An 11,727-nucleotide genomic window follows, 5' to 3' on the forward strand; every position below is an offset into this window, starting at 1 on the left:
ATATCATGACAGAAGCCCGGTTTGGAAAGATCCCCCCCCCCCCGGCCCCTTGGGGATAGAACCATGGTAAAGCACTGAGCCTTCCCAGTGGAGAGGTGTCTTCACTTGAATGGATACCCTGGATCCGTTTCACCAGCAACGACCCCTTTCCCCACTGCAAGGGGGGGGCTCCTTTCGCTCGGGGGACGGCACCGCTGTACGCGGAAGAGGTCCACCCATCCCGCCCAACGGCATCTTGTACGGCTGGCCCATCCCGTGCAGAGATAGCGGCTGATTGCCGCCCTCCCCGTTCCTCTGGAGGGCCAACAACAGGGCAGAGAGGCTCAGAAGCGGGTGCTGGAGCAATGAAAACTGTATATGATTTTAGAGACAGAAAGCCGAAGTCAGGGCAGAAGGACTGTGATAAATGGCTCTTTGAAGAAAAGATGCTCAGAAAGTTCTCTCAAAATGACTAATTTACTAATACAGAAAATGTGAAAAACAAGAACTCTACAAGTATATTGTTTTACTAACACTTTTAATACTAATATTTAGCTTAACATGAAGGGGGTCTCCCACTCTTGGGTTTTTAGTTAGTGTGGGTATCTTTCCTTTCTCCATAGTTGTAGTTTCCCCTCCTATATTTTTCTTTATAGTTTGTAGTCTTATTGAAAAAAATAAAAATACCCCTCCGGGGGTTTAAAAAACCCCCCAAAACAGGGCAGAGAGGCTGGGGCCTTCCCCTGATGTCAAGAGCCAGTTTGGTGTCGTGGTTAAGTGTGCGGACTCTAATCTGGGAGAACCGGGTTTGATTCCCCACTCCTCCAATCGCACCTGGCTGGATGACCTTGGGTCAGTCACAAGTTCTCTCAGAGCTGTCCCCGAAAGAGCAGTTCCTGAAAGAGCTCTCTCAGGCCCACCGACCTCACAGGGTATCTGTTGTAGGGAGGGGAAGGGAAAGGGTTTTGCAAGCCGCTCTGAGACTCTTTTGGGTAGTGATGGGCGGGGTATAGATCCAATCTCTTCTTCTTCTTCTCCTCCCTCTCGGCCGTCTCCCACAGGGGTCGGCAAGAAGTACAAAGTGAAGTTCGACAACAAAGGGAAGAGCCTGCTGTCGGGCAACCACATCGCCTACGACTATCACCCGTCGTCCGAGAACCTGCAAGTTGGGAGCCGGGTGGTGGCCAAGTACAAGGACGTGAACCAGATGTGGCTGTACGCCGGGATCGTGGCCGAGACGCCAAACATCAAGAACAAGATGAGGTCAGGGGCGGCCATCGCCCTCAAAGCCTGGCTGGGTCAGGACAACATTCCGCTCAGGCGGCAGTGGGCGGCCGGGAGCCCCGGGTAACACGGCGCCCGGGGAGAGCAGAGCTTCTTGGCTAGGAAACTCAAGGCTGACTTGACAGGGCTGTTCCTGGGGGCTTTCGACCAGGGGGGCGAGCCACGTCCCGAAGCTTCTCGCTCCCACATGCTTAGCGTATGTTAAACTCTGGCCTTAAAGGTCTATGGAGGGTTGTCATGACTAGAGATGTAAAATTTCCGGAACTTTTGAAGCTTGGAAAAAAAAACACCCGTTTTTTTCTGGGGGGGGAAATGGAAATTTTGGGGGAAATTTGGAAAAAATGCTACATTAGCACTTCTTTTTTCTTTTCCAGATTAAAAGTCATTCTGTTACTTTAGGAACATGAAATATGACTATGGACCATTTTTACTTGGCATGAAATGATCACAACTAGGCCTATTAAAAATAGAGTGTGTCCAGACAATGATTACAAACAGAATACCCACCCACATGCAAAAACAAAACGGAAACCTTTTTTCTTTTCTTGTGACAGTAGCACCTCCTAAAGGAAGAAATGCATCTTGTTCTTGCATTGGAGAGTTCAGTTTGTAACCTAGGACTTGCTTTGTCCTCAGTGCACAGAAATTAGATCAATCTGACCCCATACATATTTTTAAGAAATGATTTGGAAAATTATTTGAACACCTTGTCTTAAAATATTTTATTCATCGTTAAAAAAAAATGTTCCATAATCATTTTCTTTTCTTTTCTGTTTTTCAATTTTTCCAATTTTTCGGAAAAAAATTAGGCTTCAGGGGAAAAAAAGGGGAAAAAACGTTTCCCCCCCGAATTTTTCCGTTTTTTTTCTGGGCCTTCACATCTCTAGTCATGACCCCAGCGGGTCGCCGCCTTCCGCCACCGCCACCCTGGACTTAGGGTCCCTTGAGAAGGCCCAGGGTACCTTCCCAAGCCCCTTCAAATTGCCCCCCTTTTGTAGCCGAGACACAGAAGTGTGACGACGGGGCAGAGGAACAGTGGACCAAAAAGGGTTTATTATTTCAGTACTGGGGCAAGGCAAAACAAGACAAGACAAGCTGCTTTAAAGGTATAAGAGTGCTTAAAAGGAAAAATAATAAAACCTAACACACCTACTTCACTTTAACTGTTACCACTTCAGGCCTACAGCCCTCTATATAAACCATCGGAAAAACAGGGCACACCAAAGAAAATTACTCTTCTATGGCCCCATTCACACGGCGAATTTGCTGCGGGACAGCCACGATTGAATGGCGGAGTTTCCAGGCGTGATCACACTGCAACATCTGGCAAGTGGAGCGCACCCGTGGCCAACCGGTGGCGTACCGCCGAAAATGCGCAATTAAAAAAAAATACCTGGTCGAAGGTACTCGCAACTGGTTTGCCACGGGCTGCCTCCGGACTCCCTCGGTGTCGCACCAGCGTGCCGCTTTCCCCTCCGGCCCCTCGTTGACGCGCAGACGCGGAGGGAAGGAACCGTGGCATGCCGCCGATGTGTGGGATCACATTCTGGTGCGTTAAATTGCGGCGCTGCAAATAGCCACGCCTCCCCCCCGCGTTATCCAGCCCGTGTGACCGGGGCCTAGATCTTTAACACACTTAGTTGCATTATTATAACAAATTTCCTGTATTAACTAGCATTCATTCATTATATATGAAGCACATTTCATGAACATAAGCAAAGCCAGTAAATGATAACATGAGTACAATACGAAACAATACAAAATTTTGATGTAGTTATTCTTGACGTTGCTTTGGCTGAGCTCCTGGAATGTTTACTCTTTGAGACGTCCCGACGGAGCTGTAAAGTGTGCAAAGCGAACTGAGAAGTCCTTGTTATATGAGTTCCCGAACAATGTTGATCACTCCTTCATTTGAAAACATGTCGTTCCAAGGAATGTAAGAGAGAAAGAGAACACGCTTTCCTAGGATTCAACAGCCGTTTCGTATATCTTTTTCAACCCTATCTACCAATCTCTTGCCGTGGACAAGCAGGAATACTGTTCGGGAACTCGTATAACGAGGACTTCTCAGTTTGCTTTGCACACTTTACAGCTCCGTCGGGACGTCTCAAGGAGTAAACATTCCAGGGGCTCAGCCAAAGCAACGTCAAGAATAACTGCATCAAGATTTTGTATTGTTTTGTATCATACTCATGTTATCATTTACTGGCTTTGCTTATGTTCATGAAATGTACTTCATATATAATGAATGAATGCTAGTTAATACAGGAAATTTGTTATAGTAATACAACAAAATGTATTAAAGATATTTTGTTGTTCAGTCGCACAGTCGAGTCTGACTCTTCGCGACCCCATGGACCAAATCCCGCCAGGCCTTCCTATCTTCCGCTGTCCTCTGAAGTTGGCTCAATTTCATGTTCGTTGCATCTATGACACTGTCTAACCATCTCATCCTTTGCCGTCCCCGTCTTCTTTGGCCTTCAATCTTTCAGTGTTAAAGATATAGAAGAGTAATTTTCTTTGGTGTGCCCTATTTTTCCTATTGTAATTACAACAAAGCCTGTCTAGTTTTTTTTTTTTTTTAAATATTTATACCTCATTTATACCCGCATTTGTTCCCAGCGGGGGCAGAGGGAGTCTCCCCCCATTCTCCTCTCCTCCATTTTATCCTCACAGCAATAACCCTTTTAAAAAAATATATATATATATTTTTTTATTGATTTTCCCAAACACCCACACCAAACAAAACATAACATCTCATATTAATCGATATTAACACAGACGAGCAAACAGCCTTGAGTCTTCCTCTTAAAGTTGTCCTATTTCCTCTTAACCATTTTGTTGAATATTCCATTCTAATAGTCTTTTCCATTTTTTATTAACTGTATCTTCATCTTTCCCGTCTAGCATGTTTGATAGTTTATCCATTTCTGCGACTTCGAACCATTTTTGCAACACTTCTATCTTATCCGGAGACTTCTCAGATTTCCAATATTTAGCGTAACATATTCTAGCGGCCGTTATACAATGAAGGAGCAGATTTTTTCTTTCTTTCCCCCCCGTTTCTGGTATAATATTTAATAGAAAGCCTGTCTAGTTTTTGACTCTATATAAACCAGGCTTGTCTGTTGTGGGGACAACAATCTCCCAGTGAGGGATCTTTTCCCCAGACCAGTCTCCTCAGTTCACTCCTGTGTGAGGCAAGACCACAGAGAAAAGAAGGTCAGTTAAACTGCCCACCATGTATAAAAACACCTCTCCTCAGAGACTTCCAGTATCCCCATGGGTTGCAGCGGGTTCTAGGCATTGTGGGAATTGTAGGCCGCTTGCTTTCTACTACCACACAGGCCTCTCCTGGGCCCTGGGCCTCAGGCTTTTCTCCCAGCCATGCACAGATCTCCAGAGTCCTACACAGATCATGAAAGGGGTATTTTCCCATTATCTGGGAATGGTTGTGTTCTGCATTCTCTGTTACAAGAATACAGGAAGAGCCCTGCTAGATCAGGCTAGTGGTCCAGCATCCTGTCTCAAACAGCGGCCAACCAGTTCCTCTGGAGGGATGACAACAGGTAGTGAAGGGCGGGGTATAAATCCAATCTCCTTCTTCCTCCAAATCTATTTTAATTTTGTTTTGTTAATACAACAAAATACAAAATAATATAAAATATCAAAACATTAAACATTAAAACAATATCCCAGAACGTTAACGTTAAAAAATATTAACTATAAGAAGGTGTCGTTTTCTTTATAACAAATAATTTCTTAAACAATTTGAAGTTTATCCATAACATTTGGAATTTCTCCTTGTTGTTGCAAGTATTCCAGAATAGGAAACCAAATTGTATATAACAATTTGCTCTTTTTTGTGCCATTGAATTTTACAGACCGTGTAATCTTCTCCATTAAGAATAAATACCACAGTTTACTATGCCATATATTTAGCGATGGTGATCTTTCAGATTTCCAGTACGTAACAACCACAGCGTTTGCTGCATACAAAAGTAAAGCTATACATGTTTTGTTTATACAATGTGTATTAAGTTCTTCCCTGTCATTTAGCAATATCATTTCAGGTGTGAATTTATTTTATTTATTTATTTTATTTATCATTCAATTTATAGGCCGCCCTCCCCGCCAGGCGGGCTCAGGGCAGCTAACCACAAGGCACACACGCCGATATATAAAACAAGATAAAAAGGTAAAGGTTCCCTTGCTCGAAAGCCAGTCGAGTCCAACTCTAGGGTTGCGGTGCTCATCTCCATTTCAAAGCCGAAGAGCCAGCGCTGTCCGAAGACGTTTCCGTGGTCATGTGGCCGGCATGACTAAACACCAAGGTGCACGGAACGCTGTTACCTTCCCACCGAAGTGGTGCCTATTTATCTACTTGCCATTTCTTGCTTTCGAACTGCTAGGTTGGCAGGAGCTGGATCCAGAGACGCTCACTCCATTATGCGGCACCCGGGTCTCAAACTGCTGAACTACTGACGTTCCACAGCCTGCAGTTCAGCGTCTTAACCACTTGAGCCACCGCAATTACAATATATAAAATAATAAAGTGCTTCAAGATGGTTAAAAAGGATGATCTTCCATTTAGAGATGGTATCCGGAGGATACTTAGTCAGATCTTTAACTCAGTGGTGTCCGCACGCCATAGTGCCGCAGTTTGATCGTCACAGGCCATTCCAATACCCCGCTGTCTCCAAGTTCGTTGGTGGTGGTGGTAGTGGCGCCTCCTACGCGAAAGCCTGGCGGAAGAGCTCCGTCTTGCAGGGAATGCTTACTCCTGTAATATTTTTAACTTGATCTAGAACTCCCCCCCCCCCAAATTAAAACTTTGGGGCAAAACATCCAGCAATGTAGGTAAGTTCCTTTTTCCTTACATCGTCTCCAGCAGGTGGGGTTAGAACCTATAATAGGGGCTATTTGCTCCGGGGTAATATACCGAAAGGACACAATGTTGAATGTCTGTAAATTACGGAGGAATCCAATCTCCCCCTCCTCCTTCTTCTTCAGAGACAGTCAACCTCTGAATCCCAGAAAAACAGGACGCAACATTAGGGGAAGGCCTCGGCCTCTGTGCCCTGTTGTTGGCCCTCCAGAGGAACTGGCTGGCCCCTGTGTGAGACAGGAGGCTGGACTAGATGGACCCTCACTGGTCTGATCCAGCAGGGCTCTTCTGAGGTTCTTATCAGGGGAAGGCCTCCATACCCTGTTGTTGGCCCTCCAGGGGAACTGGTTTGCCGCGGTGTGAGACAGGATGCTGGACTGGATGGACCCTCACTGGTCTGACCGAGCAGGGCTCTTCCAATGTTCTTCTCAGGGGAAGGCCTCGGCCTCTCTGCTCTGTTGTTGGCTCTCCAGAGGAACCGGTTGGCCCCTGTGTAAGACGGGAGGCTGGACTAGATGGGCCCTCACTGGTCTGATCCAGCAGGGCTCTTCTGATGTTCTACTCAGGGCAAGGCCTCGGCCTCTCTGCCCTGTTGTTGGCCGTCCATAGGAACTGGGTGAGACAGGATGCCGGACGAGATGGACCCTCCCTGGTCCGATCCAGCAGGGCTCTTCTGATGTTTCCAGTGGGGGGGTGGATAAGGACTGCTCCTTCCCCCAGTTTATCTTCCGTCTTACGTGGACCTTTAACGAATACGGACTCACCTTCCAGCTGCTGCCTCCTCCCCTGCGTGATGCCCCTTTAATTTCTCCCTCTGAAAGCGGCGACCGAGGGTCAGCCTGACCGTATTCTCTCCCTCCAGGTTCCTGATCTTCTTCGATGACGGTTACGCCTCGTACGTCGTCCAGCCCGAGCTGTACCTGATCTGCCGGCCACGTGAGTCTTCCCGCTCTGCCCAGCGTCTCCTCGGAGTCCTCTTCAGCCCTGGCTCCTCAAAAGCACGCGGGACAGGGAGTCACGGCGGCTCTTTGCAAAGCGCACACGAGAACGGGACTAGCGAAGATTTTTTAAGTCGGGGGGGGGGGATTGAAATTTCTTAGGGGGCACTGGATGATCGAATTGAAGGAACACCTGGCTCCTTCCCCACACCTGCCATCGCTCATGGCCCCAGGCCAGATGGGAAGTTGTGGGGCCTTGCCAGTGAGTGAGGGGGCGTCGTCCCGAAATGCCCCACTGTAGCTACAAGCCTGCAGCCCAGCGTCCTGTTTCCCAGAGCGGCCAACCAGATAGTCCCTGACGTCACAAGCAGGGCACGGGGCCCAAGGCCATTCCCTTGTCCGTCCGCGCCCCCCCCCCCCCCGGTCAAGCACTGGAATTCAGTTACTGCCTTTGAATATGGATGGTCCAGTTAGTCATTGTGGCCCACTGATGGACGGGTTGAGAACATAAGAGAAGCCAATGTCGGATCAGGCCAGTGGCTCATCCAGTCCAACACTCTGTGTCACACAGTGGCCAGAAATACCAGGCGCCATCAGGAGGTCCACCAGTGGGGCCAGAACACTAGATGCCCTCCCACTGTTCCCCCCCCGTAAGCACCAAGGATACAGAGCATCACTGCCACAGACATAAGAACATAAGAGGAGCCATGTTGGATCAGGCCAGTGGCCCATCCGGTCCAACACGCTGTGTCACACAGTGGCCAAAAACACCAGATGCCCTCAGGAGGTCCAGCAGTGGGGCCAGGACACTAGGAGCCCTTCCCGCCCCCCCCCCCCCCCCCCCCCAGCACCAAGAAGACAGAGCATCTCTTGCCCTATAATAACATAACAGAGAAGCCAATGTCGGATCAGGCCAAAGGCCCATCCAGTCCAACACTCTGTCTGTCACACAGTGGCCAAAAACACCAGATGCCCTCAGGAGGTCCAGCAGTGGGGCCAGACTTCCAGAAGCCCTCCTACTGCTGCCCCCCCCTCCAAGCACCAAGAAGACAGAGCATCCCTTGCCCCTGTCTATCCCTTGTGGCTAATAGCCACTGATTGTCAGGACCCACAGTCAAACAGCAGAGCACACACTTCTTCGAAGGTTTTACTTTATTTTTAGCAGTATGGTAGCATAGACACAGTCACTGTTAGGAATAACTTCATCATAGAAAGCTGAGAGAGCTATAGGGTATTCAAAAGCACCCCCCTCCCCCTGTGGGCCAATCGGCCTGACTCCCAGTAAGGAGCCGCCACAGAAAAGGCCCCGGCCCTGGTACTGGTGAGCCTTGCATCCTTGGGGCCCGGAATACCACAATTATTTATTTATTTATTTATTTGGATTTCTATCCCGCCCTCCCCGCAGGCTCCCGGCGGCTAACAGGGGCATAATGCCAGATAATAACAATAAATCAGTAAAATTCTGACTAAAATTACAAAATAAGCTATTAAATAATTAACAAAAGTTCTTAAAACACTTTCCGGTGCTCTCTACTCATATCCAAATTGTTACAATCAAGATGGTGTTCTCCATGATATAGTTGGCTAACCGTACCCCCCTGTTGTCCCTAGGCATGTCCCACTCCCTCCGATGGAGCCCGCACCAGTGATGACAGTGTGCGGGAATTATAGGGCGTTGGTGGAACAGTGGGGGTGGCGGCTCCTATTCAAAAGTCTGGCGGAAGAGCTCCGTCTTGCAGGCCCTGCGGAAATGTACGAGGGTCCCGCAGGGGCCTGGAATACCACAAGGCAGTGCTAGGGATGATTCTGGAGATCTGGGGCCTCCCGCTTCTTAAGGCTCTAGAAATCTGCCAGGCGTCAGACAGCGCACGGTCCAGCAATAACTGCTAACAGAAACCATTTGATCACGCCTTTCTCTTCCGGGCAGTCAAAAAGACCTGGGAGGACATCGAAGACATCTCCTGCCGGGATTTCATCGAAGAGTACATCACGGCCTACCCGAACCGACCCATGGTCCTGCTCAAGACCGGCCAGCTCATCAAAACGGAGTGGGACGGCACTTGGTGGAAGTCGCGCGTGGAGGAAGTGGACGGGAGCCTGGTCAAGATCCTCTTCCTGGTAGGGTTCCCTCCAGGGTTCCCTCTAAGCTGAGTTGGTGTGAGCTAGCTCATAGTTTTTTAGCTTCCAACTCACACATTTTTGCCTTAGCTCAGGAAGGGATGGCTCCAGAGCAAGCTAATTTATGCAGTAGCCAAGTCACTCGCTCAGAGCTTTAATGCAGGTAGCTCACAAAGTAGAATTTCTGCTCATAAGACTCCACAGCTTAGAGGGAACATTGGTTCCCTCTTGTGTGGCTCTTCTCGTGGCCAGATTCCGGTCGCTTTTGACGCGGCGGGTTTAGCCTGGGAAAGAGAAGGCTTAGAGAGGACACGATTGCAGTCTTCAAGTATCTGAAGGGCTGTCTTGCAGAAGATGGAGCAGATCTATTCTCTCTTGCTCCGGATTGCAAGACTAGGTCTAATGGGTGGGAATTACAAGGGAGTCCTTACTGGCTAAATATCAGGAGAAACTTCCTAACTGTCAGAGTGGTTGAGCAGTGGAACAGTCTGCCTCGGGAGGTGGTGGATGCTCCTTCGCTGGATGTTTCCAAGCGGAGGCTGGACGACCATCTTTTGGGTATGTTGTAGGGCTATCTTTCGGCTATGCTCCTGCAGAGTGTAGGGGGTTAGACTAGATGACCCGCAAGATCCCTTCCAACTCTAACATTCTATGATCTCTAAATTGCAAGCTGTCAACCACTTTAGATGACAGTTTACAGCTGCGGTGGCTCAAGTGGTTAAGACGCTGAACTGCAGGCTGTGGAAGGTCAGTAGTTCAGCAGTTCGAGACCCGGGTGCCGCATGATGGAGTGAGCTCCCATCTCTAGTTCCAGCTCCTGCCAACTTAGCAGTTCGAAAGCAAGAAATTACAAGTAGATAAATAGGTACCACTTCAGTGAAAAGGTAACAGCATTCCGTGCACCTTGGTATTTAGTCATGCTGGCCACATGACCACGGAAATGTCTTCGGACAGCGCTGGCTCTTCGGCTTTGAAACGGAGATGAGCACCGCAACCCTAGAGTCGGATTCGCCTGACTTTCGAGCAAGGGAACCTTTACCTTTACCTTACAGCTGCTGAAAGTTAATCGCTTCACCAGCCTAAGTAACCATTCAGATAACGATCCGGCAGGTAGGGGTGATGACTTCTATAGTCAAGAAAGCTAACACTTAGGCAAAAAAAGCCCCTCTCTTACAGGAGACCAGTTTCTTGACACAGAGTTCGAAGGGATCCCAGAGGTCACCCACTCCAACCCCTTTGCTCAGGGCAGGAATTAGTTTACAGCACCCCACGTCTCGCTTCTCCCACCTGTCCGCGGCCATAGCCTTGTCCTCCTTTCTGCCCGCCAGGACGACAAACGCTGCGAGTGGATCTACCGGGGCTCCACCCGCCTGGAGCCCATGTTCAGCATGAAAACCTCAACCGCCTCCACCCAGGAGAAGAAGCAAGGGGGGCAGGCGAGGACCCGGCCAAACGTTGGTATGCCGCAGGCCATCTCGGTTGGGCTCCGGTGTGCGAAATTTCCATAGGATCATTAGGGTTGGGGGGGGGGGAGAGCCAGACAGAACAAAACAGACCCCCCCCCAGTTTGAGACCGCAGGTGTCCAGAGCCAGTTTGGTGTCGTGGTTAAGTGCGTGGACTCTAATCTGGGAGAACCGGGTTTGATTCCCCATTCTTCCACTTGCAGCTGCTGGTGTGACCTTGGGCAAGCCATAGTTCTGTCAGAGCTGTCCTTGAAAAAGAGCCGTTTCTGTCAAGAGCTCTCTCAGCCCCACCGACCTCACAGGGGGTCTGTTGTGGGGAGGGGAAGGGAAAGGAGTTTGTCAGCCGCTCTGAGACTCCAAGTGAAGGGCGGGGTTTGAATCCAATCTCCCCCCTCCTCCTTCTCTTCTTCCTCCTCTTCCTCCTCCTCCTCCAGAAGCCCTCCCGCTGTTGCGCCCCCCCCAGGCACCAAGAAGACAGAGCATCACTTGCCCCAGAGCCCCTATCTATACCTTGTGGCTAATAGCTACTGATGGACCTCTGCTCCATAGGTTTATCCATAAGAAGATAGGAGACACCAATGTTGGATCAGGCCAAAGGCCTATCCACTCCAACACTCTGTATCACACAGTGGCCAGAAATACCAGTGCCATCAGGAAGTCCACCAGTGGGGCCAGGACATTAGAAGCCCTCCCACTGTTGACCCCTCCCCCCCAAGCACCAAGATGACAGAGCATCACTTGCCCCAGAGTCCCTATCTATACCTTGTGGCTAATAGCCACCGATGGACCTCTGCTACATATGCTTATCTAATTCCCTTTTGAAGCCCCAATTTCGTTCCTTTCACGGCATGCCTGCCTCTCACAGAAGGAGCCCCCCCTCCTTACCTGTGTGCCTGCAGAGAGCACTGCTGTTAGAACAAGTCCACAGGATCCAGCCTCAAATTGCATCTGTGTCCTTAAAACCGGGCATTTTATGGCAGAAGGAAAAAATGACAGATTGCCTAGTGGCCGTTCGAAGTCTGATGGGAGGGCAAGAGGCAGGGGTGGTATGGGGTC

At 49.2% G+C, this 11,727-nt stretch overlaps 1 protein-coding gene across 3 annotated transcripts in view; it reads left to right on the forward strand.

The window, feature by feature from the left end:
- The window catches only part of SETDB1 (SET domain, bifurcated 1), a 68,263-nt gene that overhangs the window by 15,039 nt on the left and 41,497 nt on the right, over nt 1-11,727 (forward strand). For all 3 annotated transcript variants that reach the window (XM_015424518.1, XM_015424517.1, XM_015424519.1), the window contains exons 8-11: nt 1,041-1,242; nt 7,014-7,087; nt 9,017-9,207; nt 10,536-10,665. In XM_015424518.1, the coding sequence (XP_015280004.1) occupies nt 1,041-1,242; nt 7,014-7,087; nt 9,017-9,207; nt 10,536-10,665 (597 nt within the window). The remainder of the gene's footprint in view (nt 1-1,040; nt 1,243-7,013; nt 7,088-9,016; nt 9,208-10,535; nt 10,666-11,727) is intronic.

Source organism: Gekko japonicus, unplaced genomic scaffold, assembly GCF_001447785.1.
Source record: "Gekko japonicus isolate JY-2015 unplaced genomic scaffold, Gekko_japonicus_V1.1 scaffold142, whole genome shotgun sequence".
NCBI lineage: Eukaryota > Metazoa > Chordata > Lepidosauria > Squamata > Gekkonidae > Gekko > Gekko japonicus.